Source organism: Equus caballus, chromosome 15 (assembly GCF_041296265.1).
Source record: "Equus caballus isolate H_3958 breed thoroughbred chromosome 15, TB-T2T, whole genome shotgun sequence".
Lineage (NCBI taxonomy): Eukaryota > Metazoa > Chordata > Mammalia > Perissodactyla > Equidae > Equus > Equus caballus.
In genome coordinates, this window is record NC_091698.1 from 22,904,406 (window position 1) to 22,923,423 (window position 19,018).

General features: G+C 38.6%; 1 protein-coding gene across 16 annotated transcripts in view; it reads right to left on the reverse strand.

Annotated features, from left to right (window-relative positions):
- Nucleotides 1–2,043: 2,043 nt before the first annotated feature.
- Nucleotides 2,044–19,018, reverse strand: part of IL1R1 (interleukin 1 receptor type 1) — a 76,450-nt gene continuing 59,475 nt past the window's right edge. For 15 of the 16 annotated variants that reach the window (XM_014730873.3, XM_014730871.3, XM_014730869.3 and 12 more), the window contains 9 exons: nt 17,092–17,326; nt 16,795–16,984; nt 15,789–15,957; nt 13,347–13,412; nt 9,365–9,482; nt 8,456–8,607; nt 6,230–6,373; nt 5,282–5,449; nt 2,044–4,720 (listed from right to left, as the gene is read on the reverse strand). In XM_014730873.3, the coding sequence (XP_014586359.3) occupies nt 4,302–4,720; nt 5,282–5,449; nt 6,230–6,373; nt 8,456–8,607; nt 9,365–9,482; nt 13,347–13,412; nt 15,789–15,957; nt 16,795–16,984; nt 17,092–17,326 (1,661 nt within the window). In that variant the 3' untranslated portion in view covers nt 2,044–4,301. The remainder of the gene's footprint in view (nt 4,721–5,281; nt 5,450–6,229; nt 6,374–8,455; nt 8,608–9,364; nt 9,483–13,346; nt 13,413–15,788; nt 15,958–16,794; nt 16,985–17,091; nt 17,327–19,018) is intronic. The other variant, NM_001081794.2, reaches the window with a different exon arrangement.

Sequence of the window (19,018 nt, forward strand, 5' to 3'; positions counted from 1 at the left end):
TCTATTTCCTGTAGCTGCTCCTCTCCCTAAATCTAACATACACACACACACACACAGGCCTTCATATTTTGGTTGCAAAATAAATCTTACTTAGTACACCAAAAAAATGTCCCTCCCACCTGTCTCCCCATGTATGTTTTTCCACGTGTAATCTATTTTTCCTATCTTATGAATTCTTGCAAGTGTTGTGATTCACTTGTGCATTTATTTTAATAAAAAAGGAACAACTTTCCTGTTCCAAGCCCAGATCGTTCGCTTCCCCACCTGCTACCCTCTCTGCAGCGTCCACAGCAAACCAGACTCACCACACGCACAGATTCTTGCCTCACAGTGGAAAAGATTTTCTTCTGACAAATTCATTTGAAGAAATCTCTGACTTTATAACTGTATGATACTTATTCCTAAAAGTCTTTCAATTAATATTTGGGAAACTTACTATATCAAAAATACCAAGCCAGATCTTGACTTGCTAAAATTGCTTTAAGATATTATTATTTTTAGAAGGTAACACCAGGATTACATGCCCCCATCTCCCTCACACCCAAAACCGAAGAATTTGAAAAAGATACATTTTGGGTAAATGAATTTATTTTCTCTGTACTAATTGAGAGGTAAAATTAAGAAAATATATTTTGAGATTCTCTCTCGGATACTGGACAGAGGGTTTCCACACATAAAAACCTCGAAACAGAGGAAGTCCTGTTATTCAGATAAGAAAACAGAGATTTGAAACCAAGTGTTTCACTCTGGTTCCCAAATTGTGACAGTGCAGCAATTTATACTCAGGTCTCTTCCCACCAGATGGCAGCCCAACTGAGAAATAATCCCAAAGATCCAAAAAAAGGAAATGACTTTTAAATGTTGGTATTGATTTTTCTGTTTGCTAAAAAATACATTAACTGGTAAAATAACCAAAATATGGTAAAAAGCTCTCTGAATTCTTCCAGGGAGAAATTCTGTATAGGCAAGTTTTCAGGGTAGCTGATTCTTAAATTTTTATAAGTTCTTGCATTTTTTAAATTGAAAAACCCTTCAGGAATGTGTTAAACAAATCCTTTTCTTTACTTAGACCGCTAAACATCCTTTACAGTTTGGGGCTGGCAGAGGGTCACCATGAATGTGGATTGTTGGCCCTCAGTGACGCAGAAATGCCTGGAACAGGGGGACGTGGGGCTCCTGGACCCTGTGTTGCACACTTTCATCTGGCTGTCTTGAACTTTGTCCTTATTTTTAGGATTTAGGATTTTGCTCCCTCCCTTGGTGTCAGTTGCCACTTGGGGTTTACATCTCCTCTCTATCCGCTCTATTTGCAGACTCTAACATGACTTCAGATAACCAAGTTTATTCACAGAATGGCTACTAACAAAGCTACTGCTCTCTGAGGACCTGCCATATGCTAGGCACGGCGCATGTCAGAGTCAATTTCATCTTCTTAATCCTTACACAACTCTACGAATTCTGTATTATACCCATTTTATAGGTGAGGAAACTAGGGCTCAAATAGTTTTCACACCGAGTAGACAGTGGAGGCAGGATTCATAGTGGAATCTCAGACTCTAAGGTGACCTGCCACCTCCGCCCTTCTGCGTAAGTGGTGACAGAGTTGTCTGCTTGTTAGAATTGCTGTGAGGTTGGAATAAAGAGGTACTGACTGGGTGTGAGGGGAGCTCTGATCATTAGAGTTTGTGAGCATTAGAGTTAGTACTTTGGATGCCAACTTGGCCAATTTTGTTTACCTCCTGGGTCAAAGGAGAAAATAAAAGGAAACCTCTTGTAAAATGTAAAAATCTATACAAATCTTGCACAGATTCTCTGGAAAGGTCAAGGGTTAACAACAGTAAGACTCACATTGTAATCCATGTAGAAGCAAGCAAACGGATGGAGTACAGCGGAGGCGACAAACGCGAGTTAAGGTTCATCATTTGGCTAAAAGCCTCTGACCTCCCAGGCAGGTGTCCTGGCCCCACATGACCTGGGAGGGTGTGCGTGGTAAACCCATGAGAGGGCGGGCAAAGACACGGACTTGCATATGAATACTCAACACCAGGTTTTCACAATTTTATTGGAAAACAAGTCAAGTCCATTGATCAATGATACATGCTGTACATGAATCTGGTGTTTTACTATATAAAAATATTTGTATCTGCTGCAGAATTATACAAACAAGTCTTTAAAAACCCTTCATCATTAACCAGTACAAATATAATTTATCAAAAATGTCTTTAAAAAATGGCTCAATACCTTTTCTCTTATTGCAAGTAAAATAAAGAGGCAGGAGAATGAACATATACATTCTGCTAAGCCAGGTTAGACAACTGGAAATGAAACACCTTGGTACATTTACAAACTTTTCCTAAACACTTAGGCTGACCAAAAAAAAAATTACCATCAGATAATGCAGTAAAATTTAATTAATGGGGAGGGCCTGAAAGGAAGAGCTTAAGAGAGGCTTCGGGGAAAACAATAAAACAAAGGAAGTTCCCAGGGAACTAGGAATGCGGCTCCTTCCTCCGGAATCCTCCCGTGGGCACAGCAGTCACACCGTGACACCGTGACATCGCACTTTCCTGCTGGGCGCCTCCTCCACCAGGCACATCCCTGGATCCCTGTCCCTCCCCAAATTCCAGGAGCACTGCCACTGGTAATTCTTGCTTGTTTTCCCCCCTCCTCACTTCCTGGCCAATTGTGCCGTTAATTCTGTTTCAGAATTGGCTTTTGGGGTATTACACATGCAAATATATTTTATAGATGACAGACTAAAACTGATCAGCAACATTACGTTTAAAGCATCTCATAGGCTTTCTGGGACATGACAGCCCTGCATCCCAACCCTGCAGACTCTGGCTGCAGTCTGTGTGTGCTGCCAAACGAAAATAAGGCACTTTCCTTTATATCAGCAGCTCCAGAATAGCAGTGTTAACCAGGGCCATCCGACTGGATCCAAGAGAAACAGATGGAAAGAGAAGAGTCAAAGTATTAAACTCTGTTGTCTAGTTCTGACTACTTTGGGGGGAAAAAATATACCAAATAAAAGCTTTTGTTCATCCATAATACTATATACTAAAAATACAAAAACCAGAAGGTCTGTCCATGTTCACACAACTTTTAAAACTGGGCATGTCCTTCAGTAAGTGGCCCATAAACTTGGCTTTGAGGTTTTCCAGGATTTCTCTAATTATTCTGAGGACTATCACCAAGCTTTAAAAATAATTTTCTATACCTAAAAACCCAATTTGCTTTCATTTAAAATATAATTTTAGATTTAGAATTTTTAAATTCTAAGAAATATTTACCCTTAGGGTGCGAAGGCACAGGAGGCTGACCTGGGCATTCACACAGCAGGACAGGAGGGGACAGCTGTGTGGACAGATTGGGGGTTTGGGGTGGTGGTGAAATGCTAGTGGGAGATCTGGGCTTTAGCTCCTGAGCCAGGAGCAGCCCCTCGGAGGTGTTTTGGCAAGACTGGGGGAAGATGAGAACAGCGTTTGATGAGGGATGATAAATCTGTGGGCCATGCGTGTGACAGAACAGAGGCAGGAAGTGACTTGGAAGTTGTCCTTCCAAAGAAGTAACGAGTCAAGAAAAGGGCAGAAGAGTAAGGTAGAACAGAATGGCCACTGGGGGCAGAGAGCACTAAGAGGGGACCAATTCTCTGCTACTCGTGCTTTTGAAATTCTCTCTCTCCAGTGGAAAGCTAAGGTTATTTCAAAACCTTGGAATCCTAGAGGCTCCCTTTGTTCACTGAAGTGACAGTTTGAAAGGTCTGTGAAAATGGAATTCAGTCTTTGGAAACTGACTGCTAGCTGTTGACGTGCATGGAAAATGCAAGGCAAACGGAAAGTTCTCCAAGAATATTTGTGCTTTCCTGAAACATGAGTCTCACTCACCAGCAGAACTGCCCATGAGAGCCACTGGAGGGCCACTCACCCTGCCGTCCCCAGACTGGGTCTCAGCCCCACCCTCCGATTGCAGACAACTTCATAAAACCGTCTGGAGATGGAACTATCTCCTGCACGTTCTTTCCTCTCGTTTGTTGTCCCAGTGTCTTCTCTCAGCAAGTTCAAACCTTCAGACAGGGCATTTGTTGCCTTTTTAAAGGACTTCCCGAGCCCTCTGCTCTGAAGTGCCCTGGCCTGCTATTGTCACATCCTGCTCCCTTAACAATCTGATTCCAGGTGACCTTGGGGATAAGGGACTATGCAGGTGCATCTTATGACTGTCCAGTCAGTGGAGGCACAGCCCAGCCTGCAAGGCCCTAAGACAGGAGGCACCCAAGCAACTCTTGGCTGCGCGGCTCCCAGCTACCCGAGCGGCACGTGGACCTCCCCTTGCAGTTTCTCCTTTGAGTCTGGCCTAGTGGCCGGGGATAGTAACTGGCACTTGGATGAAGGCAGCTGCCGCTGAACCGGCATGCGGTACCTGACATTCTTCCAGAATCTCGTCTTTGCAGACTGTGGTCCCTTCCTAGAGTCGCCGGACCAGCGTAGGGCCCCATGTTTCCGCTTAATGAACTTAATGGACTCCGGCATTTTCTCATAGTCTTGGATCTTCTCCAGCTCAAGCAGGATAATTTTAATTCCATCCTGAACGAGAGCATTGTACATTGCTATTTGCTCCTCAGAGGAGCTCCCCAGCCAGCTCAATCCTGAGGTTTCTCGGACCAAAATGATAATCAGTCTTCTGCTTTTCTTTATGTTTTCATTAGTGACCTCAACAATGTCTGAAAAACATGAAGAACAGCATAGTAAGTAAAGTTTCGATTTATAACCATTCTCTCCAGAACCCAAACCCCACAAGGTTCCTCCCACCCCACACCCTGCATCTCCTAATACTCTTTTTCTTACCTTACTTAAGATTAAAGGAGTTTCTCATTTCAGACTAGCTCAAAAGTTGACCCACATAAGTTGGATATTTCATTTAGGACTCAAATACTTTCAGTAGACATTTTAAAACTTTCTTGTTATACCATCTGATCTATACCCCTCAAATTTATTCTATCAGTTGTGAAGTAACTATTGATCTAACTAGTTGTTAAGTTTTCCAGAACTAAATGAAACTTAGTTAATTGTCACGCCAACAAAATATGAGAAAAGCAAATACCTGGTATTTAATAAATGTGAAACTCATTATCACGTACCACTTAAGAGGTTCTTAAAATTGTCAAGTATGTGTACCTATGCCACACTCTTCTAGAAAGATGAGACTCAACTGAATTAACCCAATTAATTTAGTACTTAAATCATTTTTACAACAAGACTTTTACTTTTTTCCCCATACATACCTTCCCCAACATAGTCATCTCTTCCATAAATGAACAGCTTGTAGCCACACTGTTTTTCCAAGACCTCAGGCAAGACTTTAAACACAAAAATATCTGAGTTAGAGGTGGACCCTTCCCCAAGGATCTTTGGATACAGTATGTATGCATCATAGGTCTTTCCATCTGAAGCTAAAGGGAAAATGTAATATATTTAGAACCAAAAGGAAAAATAAGAGATTTGATAAAGCAAATCACAAACATGCATTTCAGAATATCAATATCACAAAGCATTTCAAGATCACAAACAGGCATTTCAGAATGAACTGTTCATTTTTTCGTATGATGGCATGAATAAAGTAGCAATACCAAAACTATAATACCTTTTTCAAGTGTTCATCTTTACAAGTTCCTGTTTATCGTGTTTTACTGCAAAGTCGTTCTTGTATTCCTTGACGGCTGCCCCACATATAGAGACTCTTACCCCTCAGGATGGAACTCTCCTTATCTCCCCGGCCTTATCTTTTTCCCCAAATGTCTCAGCACTGAATTCTATCCACTCTTCCTTCTATATATTATCATATTAGTTTTTTGTGAGGTTTAAACAAAACAGAGAACACTTCCCTGATGCATGAAAATCAAGTCATTTCTCTCATCTGAAGGCAGATTATGGGGTGACCTATATCCTACCCAGCACAGAGTAGGTCCTCAGCAATGGCCTCTGAATAGTGGATTTATAAACACATGCTCTAAATGCCTGTTTATCCCACCATTATGAACACTAATGCAGTAACTTGGAAAACAATGCTGTCAGGTCATGAAATTATAATTATGCACAACAGTAACTACTATTCTTGTATATGCCACACTTTGTTTTAAAATTTAAGTAAAAACCCTCTGAGTTATCTTCTACAACTCTTAACTATCCCGTCTCTCCAATAAGAAAATACTGCATAGAATACAAAATTGTACCTTTTGGGGAGCGAAAATCATAGCAAGAATCCCTGTACCAAAGCACCAGGTCAACCTTGAAGAGCTTATAGATGAAAACAGAGCATGTAATTGCTACTGTTAACAGGACAAATATGCCAATCACGTGCTTCTGGAAATCAGGGACTACAGCAGAAAAGAGGGGAAAAAAATATTAGAACCAAAAGAGCTAAAAATTTGAGCATAGCAAATTAAACATTATCATCCCAGAGAAACTATATTTGGGATTGGCGTGCAATCTCAAATCCCAGACAGTATTAACTCATTTATTACTATCATTTAATAATGGGTACTAATGTACAAAGCTATTTAGAATGAATACTATATAAAACTAAGGTGCATCGTATTAAATTTCCACCTAAGAAGTATAATATACAATAACATAGAAAAAATATCAAAGACTATAGGCCAGAACACTCTGTAGTAAAACAAGTACAAGTCAAAGACCCTCAAAATCCTATAAAGGTTCCTGGAGGCAGAAGAGTCAGGTGGGAAAGCTGAAGGCTGGGGGACAGGAAAGGAGGGGTTGAGTGCCGCCATACAGAACGCTTCACACTTCCTCATTCTCCTGGCTCCCCAACTAGTTATTCATCCAGTGATTACAGAGGAGGAGTGGCAGAGGAGGAAGTGGAAGGGGAAGTAAGGAGGGTGAAAAAGAAGAAAGAAGAAAGTGACTTCTAAATGTCAGGGGCCATGTAGGCATCCAGAAAAGAATCTAAAAGCTCTATTTGACTTTTCCAATTTAGATGTTTGATCCATCTGTAATTAACTCAAGTATGAAGTAGAAAACAAGATATACCATTTTCCAGACTCATATCCAATTGGCCCAACTGATAGTTGACATTTACAGTTTTAATTATCGTAGCTTCATGCAAGATCATGACATCTATAATGTAAATCTTCCAGATTTATTGTTTCTATTCAAGACCACCTTGACTATTCTCGGCCCTTTACATTTCTATATGACTTTTAGAATAAGCCTGCCCACAACAACACACCCACACAAACACACACCCACACTTGCACAAATACTGCTGAGATTTTGATTGGAATTATTTTCAACCTGTACATTCATTTGGGGAGAACAGACAGCTTTATAATATTGAGTCTTTTGATCTATGAACATTGTATATCCTTCCATCTACATTCCAGTCATTCATGGATTAATGACAGGGATACGTTCTGAGAAATGCGTCATTAGGCAGTCTCATCATTGTGTGAACATCATAGAGTGCACTTACACAAACCTAGATGGTACAGCCTGCCACACACCTCGGCTATACGGTACTATCTTATGGGACCTCGGTTGTATACACAGTCCATTGTTGACAGAAATATCATTATGTGGCACACGACTAAGGTCCTCTCTAATTTATCTCAATAATTTTTTTTAGTTTGTTTACAGAGATCTTGAATAACCTTTGCTAGATTTCTTCCTAAGTATTTGATAATTCTTGATGCTATTGTAAATGTTATATTTTAAATTTAATTTCTATTTGTTTGTTTTGGTATTTATAGACATACATAGAAATATAATATATATATAGACTAGCGATCTTGCTAAACTCATTTACTAATTCTAATAGTGTGTAGGTTCTTTTAGATTTTCTTCCATGTACACATTCATAAATACCCTATTTTTAATTCAACTATAAATAATCTTAAAATATTTCAAAAATACTTTCAGTACTATGCTTGACTAGACAATTCAAGAAAACCAAAACTTCTGACATCCTCCTTGGAAAGTGAATATTTAGGCTTTCCCTGTGCATCCATCATGTAATCAACTACCTAAAAATATTCGTTAGGTACCTATGACGTACCAGACTTAAGTTGCTACTAGCTCTGGAAATAGAATGATTAGTAAGATAAGTGGTCTGTGCCATCAGGGAATTTACAGTTAGTTAAATAAAACTAAATATGATAGATCCTGTGACAGGGACATATGGTGCCAGGGAAGTACTTAACAGAGGCCTAACCTCATCTGTTTGGGCAGAGAGCTGGGTTGAGGGCAGACAGCAGGACAGAAAAGCTTCCTAGAAGAAGAAATACTTGAGGTGAGTAGTGAAAGAGGAATAGAAGTTACCCAGGTTAAGAGGAATCCAAGAGAGCTCCGGGCAGAGGAAAGAGCTTCGCAAACCTCAACGCCATGGCATCTCACCACCGTCAAACAAAATTGCATTTCAAATAAATAGTTCTGTTGTTTACCTGGTTGTCTTAATTGGACATATGCTGCACTTCTACCATATGAATTCTTGGCTAAACAGGTAAATGGATATAGGTAAAATCTACTTTCCACTGCCGAAATATTAAGCACTGTGATAAGTGTATGCCTTCTTTTGAGGGAAGGGTTTTCCACTCTGTTCAAAAGAGAGAGCATAAATAAAGTTGTTAAAGTCAATGGCATCAACTCCAAATAATTTGTCTCTTTGTTGCATAAACCGTAGCAGAAAGAATCACCAGCCCCAAGCACAGGTATAACGATCAGGCTGTTAGCAACACTGATCTGATATTTTACAGCCCTAAGACCCTTGTCAGTAAAAGACTCAGTAGCAGAGAAATCAAATTAAAATTACCAGCTTCCAGGAAGAAAAATGCAGACATATGCATTCTGTTCTCCATGAGGCACAGAGGAGAATATATGAAACAAGAGTAGATTGGGGCAGATGACAAAGGGTCTGCAGGTGACGCTAAGGAGTCAGGAGTTTACCTCTAGAGAGGTAATAGGGAGCCATTAGACACTTGAGCAGTGAGTGGCTGATTCCTGGCCCCATTTAATGAGTCAAACTGCTTAAAAAATGGAATAACAGGGAGGTAATTCAGAAAAATTGCTTTACTAGAACGTGGCAACATATATAACTGAATTTAAGGTTTCCCTTCCAAGTGGTCCAGAATTTGCACCAGAGTGACATGTATTTTTACCTTAAATGTACGAGGTATATATATTTACATCCTTTTTAGCTTAGCAAAACTCAATATGGGGAGCGAAAGGTTAAGGACTAGTCAATTGTCAACTAACCCTTGCCATAAGATTAAATTATCAGAGTTATAACAAGTATGACATGGAATTTAATACCAAAACTTCTCTATTGCATGTCTGGCTCTTAGCATACTTACGGTTTATACTCTTCCACCAGCACTGGGTCACTGTCATCAATTAATGAGCCATTCCACCTCCAGTACACAAAGTCAGTAAACATGCCAGTGACATTGCAGATCAGTTGTACCTGCGATCCTGCAAAGCAATGTATTTTTAATCACGGCATCAACAGATTTTTATCTGATCTTTCTATCTCACTAGATTAACAAATGGCTACTGAATAAAAATTTTAAATTATCGAAAAGCACAAAGAAAAAGAAAATTGTCCTTAAACCCAGAGAAAGCCACTACTAGTAACTTTATGTACCTCATTCCTTATCCTCTCTGTGCACATATGCAATCTTTAAAATGAGGTGTTCCTGTCTACTATTTGTAATTACTGTGCTCTGGGAATTTCGGCTCTCATGAATAGCCTTCCAAAACAGGCTGTTTCATGGCTGCCTACTATTCCAGAATACGGACATACTATGATTAGTTATGTTCCTATTGCTAAACACAATTTGTTTCTATTATGATTAATATTCCAATGAACATTCTTGTACATCATTATTGTACATACCCTAAAGTATTACTTTGAATAAAAATCAGGAAGTAGGGTTGAGTTAAAAGAGAGACATATTTTAAAAGCCAACTCCCCCTCCCAAGTGAGACGGTGCCCCCCTACTCTGCCCAGCAGCGTATGTGAGTGCCATTTACCCCTAAGACCCCTAGATACCAAATATTTTTGGTTAGTCATTGCCAATTGAGAGAAGAAAACAATTCCATTTAAACTTTCAACTGCATTTCTGGAATTCATGGTGAATTAACATGTTTTTCATAAGCTTAGCATTCATTTGCCTTTCTTTTAGGAACTGCTTGTTATGCCTACTGTCCATTATTTAATTGCATTCTCATAGTAACCTTATTGATGTGTTGATCAGGGTATTAGGTCTTTATCACATGTGAAAACTATTCCAAATATCCAAATATTTCAGTTTGTTGCTTTCACTTTATTTTTGTTTGTGGAAATTCTTTGGTGTAAATTTTTTTTTATTTGCTCAAATTTATAACAGTTTTCTTTATTGTATCTGTTTTCACTATTTTTTTCTAAAGCCCTCTCTACCAGCAAATCAGGAAGATATCCACATATGTTCTCTATACAATGTGTTCACTGTTTTATTGTTTTGATTGTTTTAGCTCTTTAATCTGTCCAGAATATAATTGGCTTTGGTATGAGAGGGTGCTCTAACTTAATGTTTTTATCCAAACAGCTGATGGATCATTTCAGAAACACTTATTGAATAATAAATCTCTTCCTCACTCATTTGTAATGCCGCCTTTATCATAAAATAAATTCTTATTTATTTGGGACTGTCTTGGTTGATCTGAATGTGTATACTGATGCCAAGGGTACTACACTCTTAATTGCTACAGTTTTAGGGTAAATATTAATATTATTTAGAGCTCTTCTTCCCAATATTGTCTTAATAATCTTATTTTATTCTCCCAGGTGAATTTTAGAATCACTTGTCAATTTTTTAGCCCATTTATGTTTTACCGGAATTCCATGAAATCTGTAATTTTGAGTTGATATCTTTACAATTTCCAGTTTTTCTTATAAGAAAAACATACACATTTCTATTACAGTTTTCCTTAAACTGGCCTTTCTCAAGACAATTTTCATTATTGCTCCTTTTGGAGCCTTTCAAGGCATTTTATCCTAATTGCCTCCCTCTCCATGAAGTTTTAATACCACAGATATACAATGTATCTGTTGATTTCAGTTTTTTTCTTACATTTCTTACAAGATTTCTTACAAGAACCAGTTTTCTCCCCACTGGAGACACCAACACCCCCTTCATACCACTGCCTGGAGAATAAATGCTTTAAATCTATTTTTCTGAGGTTTATATGTCAGGGTTTGGGGTTTTTGTTTGGTTTTTTCTCCCTTATAAATCCCATATTTGTTTTTTTTCTTGAAGATTGGCCCTGAGCTAACATCCATTGCCAATATTTTTCTCTTCTTCTTCTCCCCAACACACCCCCATACATAGTTGTATATTCTAGCTGCAGGTCCTTCTAGTTCTGCTATGTGGAATGCAGCCTTAGCATGGCTGGATGAGCTGTGCTAGGTCCGTGCCCAGCATCTGAAGCGGCGAAACCCTAGTGCCAAAGTGGAGTGTGCAAACTTAACCACAGGCCCCAATCCCATATATTTTTAAAAGATTGTGCTAAGATATTTTATAGACCTCTCTATGATGTTTACTCTTGCAAATAGGATCTCTCTTGCCATTATGTTGTCTAGTTAGTTATTGCTAAGCAATTCTAATATTTTAGAATATTAATTTTATATCTGGTCAATTAATTCTAATTTTTTCCCAGTAATTCTCTTGAGATTTGTAGGTACATAATTATATGATCTGAAAATAATAAAGAAGTTTATTTTCTTCCTTACAGTAAGCATGCCTTGGTTATCTTTGATTGCGATAGTGGACACTTCTAGAACATGTTAAGTAATGCTGATTATGTGGGTATCTTTGTCATGCTCTTGACTTCAGTGAGAAAGTCCATGCATGTAGAAAGCCTAACACTACAATGTTTCACCATTAAAAATGTTGGCGACTATTGGTTTGAAATGATGTTATTTATTAAGTTAAGGACGCATCCCTCAATTCCTCTTTTTCTAAGTCATTCTATTGGTAACTGGTATTGAATCTTATCAAACGCCTGTTTGACACTCTAGGATTATCATATGACAGTGATGTGTGCCTCTGATCGATGTGATATATTAACATAATTGTTTCCTGATATGAAGCTACTTTTAGATTTGGAGATCAGTGCAACCCAGGCTTTAGAGCTCTAAGGTCTACGCCTCTAGAGTGTGTATTCTCATGAGGAGCAATGGCCAATGGGGCAAAAAGTGGTTCTTGGTGAGAGGGAGAAAGAAAATCTTAGCCATTGCAATGATTTGTGGCTCTCTGAAGTACCACAGCACATCAACAAATGACAATATAGCTGTGGTATTAAAATTCCAAGAAGAGGAGGGGGATTAGGGGGAAAAAATGCCCTTTTAGGCTCTAAAGGGGAGCAATCATGGGGGAAAAAAAGGTTGGAAACACTGTTCTAGATCCTATTGGCTTCTGTTTAATTTTAAATTTTCATATATTTGTTTGTTTACATGTAAGAATGTCTTTACCTTCCACCATGAATAATAACTTGGCCAAGTACAGAATTCATAGGTCACAAACTTTTACCTTCTAATCTCTGTACAACTGTTCACTGTCTTCATGCAAATGCTGCTACAGATGAGAATTCTCTATACCAGGCTGATTTTTGATCCTCTGATACAAAAATCTGTTTTTATGTTTGGACCAGTGACTTCCGAGAGAACGCCCAGTGATGGCAGGAATGTTCTATGCTTGTGCTGTCTGATAGGGTAGTCACTGGTCACACATGGCTATTAAGCCCTTGACTGAGGGACTAATTTTTAATTGAACTAAATTAATTTACTTAATTCAAATTTACATGTACATAGCCACATGTGACCAGTGGCCACTGTATTGGTTAGCATAGGTCTGGACACTTATAGGTTTACATCTTTATTTTTGAAATAAAAAATTCTCACCAACTTGGAAAAGTATTTTTCTACAATGACTATCTATTTGGCCTGTAGGCTTACTCTTCTGCCTAAAAGCTTAGCTCTGGCTATAAGAAATCCATCTTGTGCCAAATAAATTACATTTCTCATTCCTAGGCCTGTTAAACTCGGCCTTTGGCTGATGTTTTCAGGAGTCATAAGTGTCCACAGGAAAGTAAGATGGGTAAATCAAACATGGCTAGATTTTTGCCATAAGAGACAAGAAATCCAAAGAAACATTTAAGACACAATCTGTGCCACTTCCCCTCTAACTATAGATATATCCAGTGAACGACTTAGGCTACGTGTAGTAAACATAGAGTTTACCTTAATCTTTAGTTCAAAACAACAATTTCAGCATATCTTGATTGGAGTCCACTTACCCAAGTCCACTTCCATCGTCTCATTAACTGGACTCACGATCAGAGGCTTCGTGGGCCTGATTTCATCTGAAAGAAAAACATCCACAGGGCTTCTCAGTTGCTTATAGATCAGAATCTCAAATGATGACAACACTTGGCAAAATACACCAAAATATAGTAAATGGCATGTGGCTAGACGCTCCCCCGGGTGCCCAGAGATATGGCAGGAAAGAGAGGTAAGAGGTGAAGGAAGGAAGCGGACACAGAGGCCACAGTGAACCGTGAACACCCACTACACAGCCGGGCCCTTCTGAGCCCACAGAAGCTACAAAAACACACAGATGAGCCCAGGGCCTGGGTCTCCAGACAAGTGCCTCTCTTAAAGCCAATCAGGAAAAATAAGTCTCCATGGAAAGGGACTTCTCTGGATGGAGCATTACTAACCAGAAGAGCCATCCAGTGACAGACACACTCGTATTTAGTAATGTTCGTAATGACGCAAGAGTGGAATGCCAAGCAATTTGGCGTAATTTATTAAAATAAGCAGAAAAATATTAAGGAGCTCCAGAAATCAATCTGACTTTTATTAACAAAAAGATTGGCTTCAAGGGTTGATCTGCAGCCAAGTCTGAGAAACTATGAACTTAAATGCCAAGTATTCTACCACAGTCAAAGAAAAGGACGCTCCATTAGGGCAGGATATCGTCTCTTTCGTTCCCTAATGAATTCCTGGAATAGTGCCTGGCACAGAGTAGATGCTCAATAAATTCTTCTGAATCTGCCTTTAGAAGAAAACAAAATATGGCCCCACTCCTGATTAAGTATATTATTTCTACATAAGGGATCAGAAAAGGAAATGGAGAATATTTAACACATATTTGACCTATTTAAAAGTTCCCTAGTGTCCAGTTTTTCCTAAAATTCTGTCTGCTGGTCTGGTTGCTGTATCTCAAGAGCTACACACTGACCAGAGAGAGGCTGCTAAGAACTCAGGATGGTCGTGATACAAGGACTATTAAAAATTACAATTCACTGGGGCTGGCGCTGTGGCTGAGTGGTTAAGTTCGCGCGCTCCGCTGCAGGCGGCCCAGTGTTTCATTGGTTCGAATCCTGGATGCGGACATGGCACTGCTCATCAAACCATGCTGAGGCAGCGTCCTACATGCCACAACTAGAAGGACCCACAACGAAGAATACACAGCTATGTACCTGGGGGCTTTGGGGAGAAAAAGGAAAAAAATAAAATCTTAAAAAAAAAAATTACGATTCACTGATGTTTTGGGGACCAAGGCAGAGATTAACATTTATTTAATAAAATTAATCTTTGAAAAAAACAAATTATTATAGAATTGAGAAAACTTAGCTATGCGTAGAGTGATCATATTCTGGGTGTTGCTGGGATATTTCCTATTTACACCTGCTATCCCAGCATAATTTTTTTCTTTTTTTGGTGAGGAAGATTAACCCTGAGCTAACATCCATGCCCATCTTCCTCTATTTTGTATGTGGGTTGCCACCACAGCATGGCTTGATGAGTAGTGCAGGTCCACGCCTAGGATCTGAACCCATGAAGCCCTGGCGGTCAAAGCGGAGAGTGTGAACTTAACCACTAAACCACCAGGCCAGCCTCCAGCATAATTATTAATAGAGACTCCTTTAACTCAAATCCTGGTTAGAGTAACTCTTCTTATATTACTAAAAACTTATAAAACCTGTTATTTACAGAAAGATTGAACATTCTGTCCATCCCTGAGTAATTCATAGGAGTGCATTTTGTTGTAAAACCGTTCTTAATATGAAATATGGTTAATGGAGAATTGAAAGCCTCAGGAAAATTAACAATAATCATCGTATACCTATTGATTGCTCATCCGTTATGCACCAGGCACTGCATTGCACCAGGCAGATGACCACAAGCTGAGCACACTCGACCTCCAACCTTCCCAACAATTTTGGAAGGTTGTATCATCTTCTTAAAGAGGAGGAAACAAGCTTAGAGAGGTTAAGTAACTGGGCTGACAGAGAAGTAACCAGAGGTAGATTCTGGGAGTGTAACTTATTCCAAAACCCATTAGCATCCACCCCATCAAGCAAATGATCCTCACTGCTAGACACTCAGATTCCCCAAGTGAAGGTTCTCAGACTTGTCCTCATACACCAGCTGAAGACAGCCCCAGAGCTCTCTGGAAGAACCATCTGTAGCCATGCCAAAGAACAATCTTCCTAGTTCAGTTGGAAAACATAGCACATGCTGTCTGTTTAATTAGCACTGCATCCAAAGCAGGAATGAAAAATATTTACATGGTATTTAGCAACAAAAACTAAACTAAGGCCAAGTGACTTTTGGAAAATCATCAAGTTTCTCTTGGATTCAGTTCCTCCATGGACAATGAAGGTCATATTAGAATCATGCTCTCTGGGCTCTTCCAGATTTAAACTCCTAGGACTGGAGCTATGACTCACCTAGAGTAATAAGTCCTATAACCCGGGTAATAGGATATTGTTTTCCCAAGTGTGTGTAGGATATATGACAAGTATAGTGCCCTTTATGCGCTTCTGTCACATTCGCCACAATGAGTTTATCTGTTTTTCCAATAAAGTTTATATTGTCGAGAAGTAGAGGTTGGCAATCCTAGACAGAGAGAGAGGAAGGAAGGATTGACAACTGATTAACCGCTTTCCCCAGTCTACTGGCAAAAGAAACTGCATTTTTTCACATTGGCAAATGTTATATAAAATCCATATATATGTGAATAGAAAATACTTACATAAAAGTTCTAATATTGTATTTTTTGTGCAAAAGTCATAATTTTATTCCTAGGATATTAAATCTTTATGCCTATGAGCCTTGCACTTTGAAGACAAGAGAAGACAAATTTATTTTGCAAGGAAAAGAGGTTTGAGGAAAGAATGCTAACACCATAGTTTCTTAGTAAGGCTGTACTTCCTTTCTTCATTGATATTTATTTTGTATTTCTCAACCTCGACAAGATGACTCCCCTTGGAAACCCCAACAGACTAGGTAGATCAAAGATGCCAATGCATAATGTGTCCCATGGAGTGCTAGCCAATCCACTTTTAAGACAGAACCACTAAGACAAAAACCACTAAGTTATTTAAGGACCACAATGTTTTTAATAAAACACAAAATAATATATTTTTAATAAATAGTTATCCTTTAAAAACCTTAAATTTCTAATAAGCCTTCTCTTTAAACACCTCTCATTCCTACTATACTTTTCTCAACTGTATCTTATTAAATCAAAATAACAGAAAGTAACATTCTAGTTTAGCTGCAAATTAAATGTATGCAGTCTTACATCTTTTTAAAACTTTCCTCTTGTTTCACCACTCTAAAGCAAACGATATGCCAAAGGAAAAAGTACTTTGCAGCTTCATTCTATTGTCTATGACAAAAAGCTATTTTATTTGCTGGAAAAGTAAAATACCATATTTAATATAAAATTACCTTATACCACTGTATTTCGGGTAACTCATTGTTTTCATCTCTAAAAACTTCCAAATAAGGACACACTAGAAGTCCATCTTCTCCAAGGGGTAGTTTCTGTGTAAATATAGCTTGTGCATTGTAACACAAGTCAGGCTCATGCTGTACAAACCTTGCAGTTATTTTAACTTTGAGGCAGTAAGTTGAATTTCTAAAATAAATCAAAATAGGTGAATTAAGCACTATGAAAACATTTTTCTGTCCTTAACTATTGCAGGTACATAGAACACGTTTGTAACATATTAATTCCTTTCTTACCTTACTGCACAATAGTAATGTCCTGAATCCTCTATTTTAGCAGGAACAAACCAAAGTTTATCTTTGTACTGATGAATCCTAGAGTCTCGTTCCATAGACACAGGTGTCTCGCTGTCATTTTTATACCAAATTATAGTGCCATTGCTTTCATTTGGGTTAAGAGGACATGACCGAACGTCAATTTCATATGCAGATGAAACTAAAACTATTGGTTCTTCACGTTCCTCACATTTATCTTTAAAAGGGAGACAAGGAAAGCAATTTCTATAAGAAATCTGTTCATTTTTAATGTAATATCTACATATAAACACATTAATTATTAAATAAATCAATTCATATTTTATATTAGAATTTTAACAGTCTTATGAGTAAGAGTATTATCTTGAGAGTCTGAAAGATTTATATTCAAATCCAGTGTGTCACTTACTACCCGTGTGTCCTTGAGCAAGTGGTTTAACCTCTCTCATCCCCTCTTTATTCATCTAAAGATTGGCGATAACCTAGCCGGAGAGATATCTGCTTCTGTAGAAAGATGGAGTAACAGGAACTGGATTTACTCTCCCACCTGAACAACTAAAAAATGGACAAAGTATCTGAAACAACAATGTTCAAGACACTGAACATCAGGGAACAAAGGATGGAAATCCTAGAAAGATGGGAAACAAAGGAGGTGAGCCCTGTAATTTTCCCCAAATTACTGCCTAGAGAAAGATCCCAGGCCCTGATACTGCAGGGAGGAAACGGAGGCAAAGCCCAGTGATCTCTCCAAGTTGTGGAGATGCAGCTGGGAAACCAGGTTTGCAGGGCAGAGTATCAAAGAGATTCAGAGGTGCAGACAGAGGGAGAAAGAGCTTTGGAGATCTACAGAGAGCCTCCCTCAAGTTTCCAGCTGAGATTCAATTAGTGTAAGCACAGAAGAAAACTACCCAGAGCCAGAGTGAGAACTGCCCAAAGCATCAGAGTGAGTAACACCTGGAGCATGCACAATGCTGGGAATAGTTTGCTATTCTCAACAGCCCAAATGGAAAACCTCTTTAATCATGGGGCATCAGGCAGAGGACCCAGAAGGGTTCTGCCTCAGTAGATGGAGCAACTTAGGCCTAGAATAAACCTTGGTCTGATCCTGACTAATAAAGCTTAAAAGCAAGACCTGAAAGGATCAATTGTTTCCAAGTAACAACCTTGTGGCAGAACAAAGCTCAGGAATATTTTCAGTAATGCAAAAATATCCAGCACCCAAAATGGTATAATCGATAATACTCAGTATTCAATCAAAAATTACTAGGCATACCATGATGCAGGATAACATAACCAATAATAAGAAGAAAAACAACCATCAATCAAAACTGACCCACAAATGACACAGATGATAGAATTAGTAGATGGAAAAATTAAAATAGTTATTACTATTGTGTTCCATTTGTTCAAGATGCTAGAGCAACACATTGAGACATGAAAGAGATTTTTTTAAAAACCTAAATCAAACTTCTAGAGATGAAAAAACTACAGTGTTGTACCCAATACATTGGATGTGATTAGTGGCAGATTTGACTTTGCAGAAGAAAGGATTAGTAAACTTCAAGTCATAGCATTAGAAACTATTCAAAATTAAACACAGAGAGAAAAATAACAGAACAAAATAAACAGGGTATTAATTAGCAGCAGGACAACTTCAATCCATGTAATATGAATCTCTGAAGAGGAGGAGAGGTGGGTGAAGCAGGAAAAGTATTTGGAGAAACACACGTGGAAATTTTTCAAGATTTGATGAAAATGATATACCCACAGACTCCAAAGTCACAATGATCCCTAACAAAAGAAGCATGAAGAAAACCACACCAAAGATAAAATGATGCAGCCTTCTTGCCAGAAACAATACAAGCCAGAAGAAAGGGGAATAAAGACAAGTACTGAAAGAAAAATATCA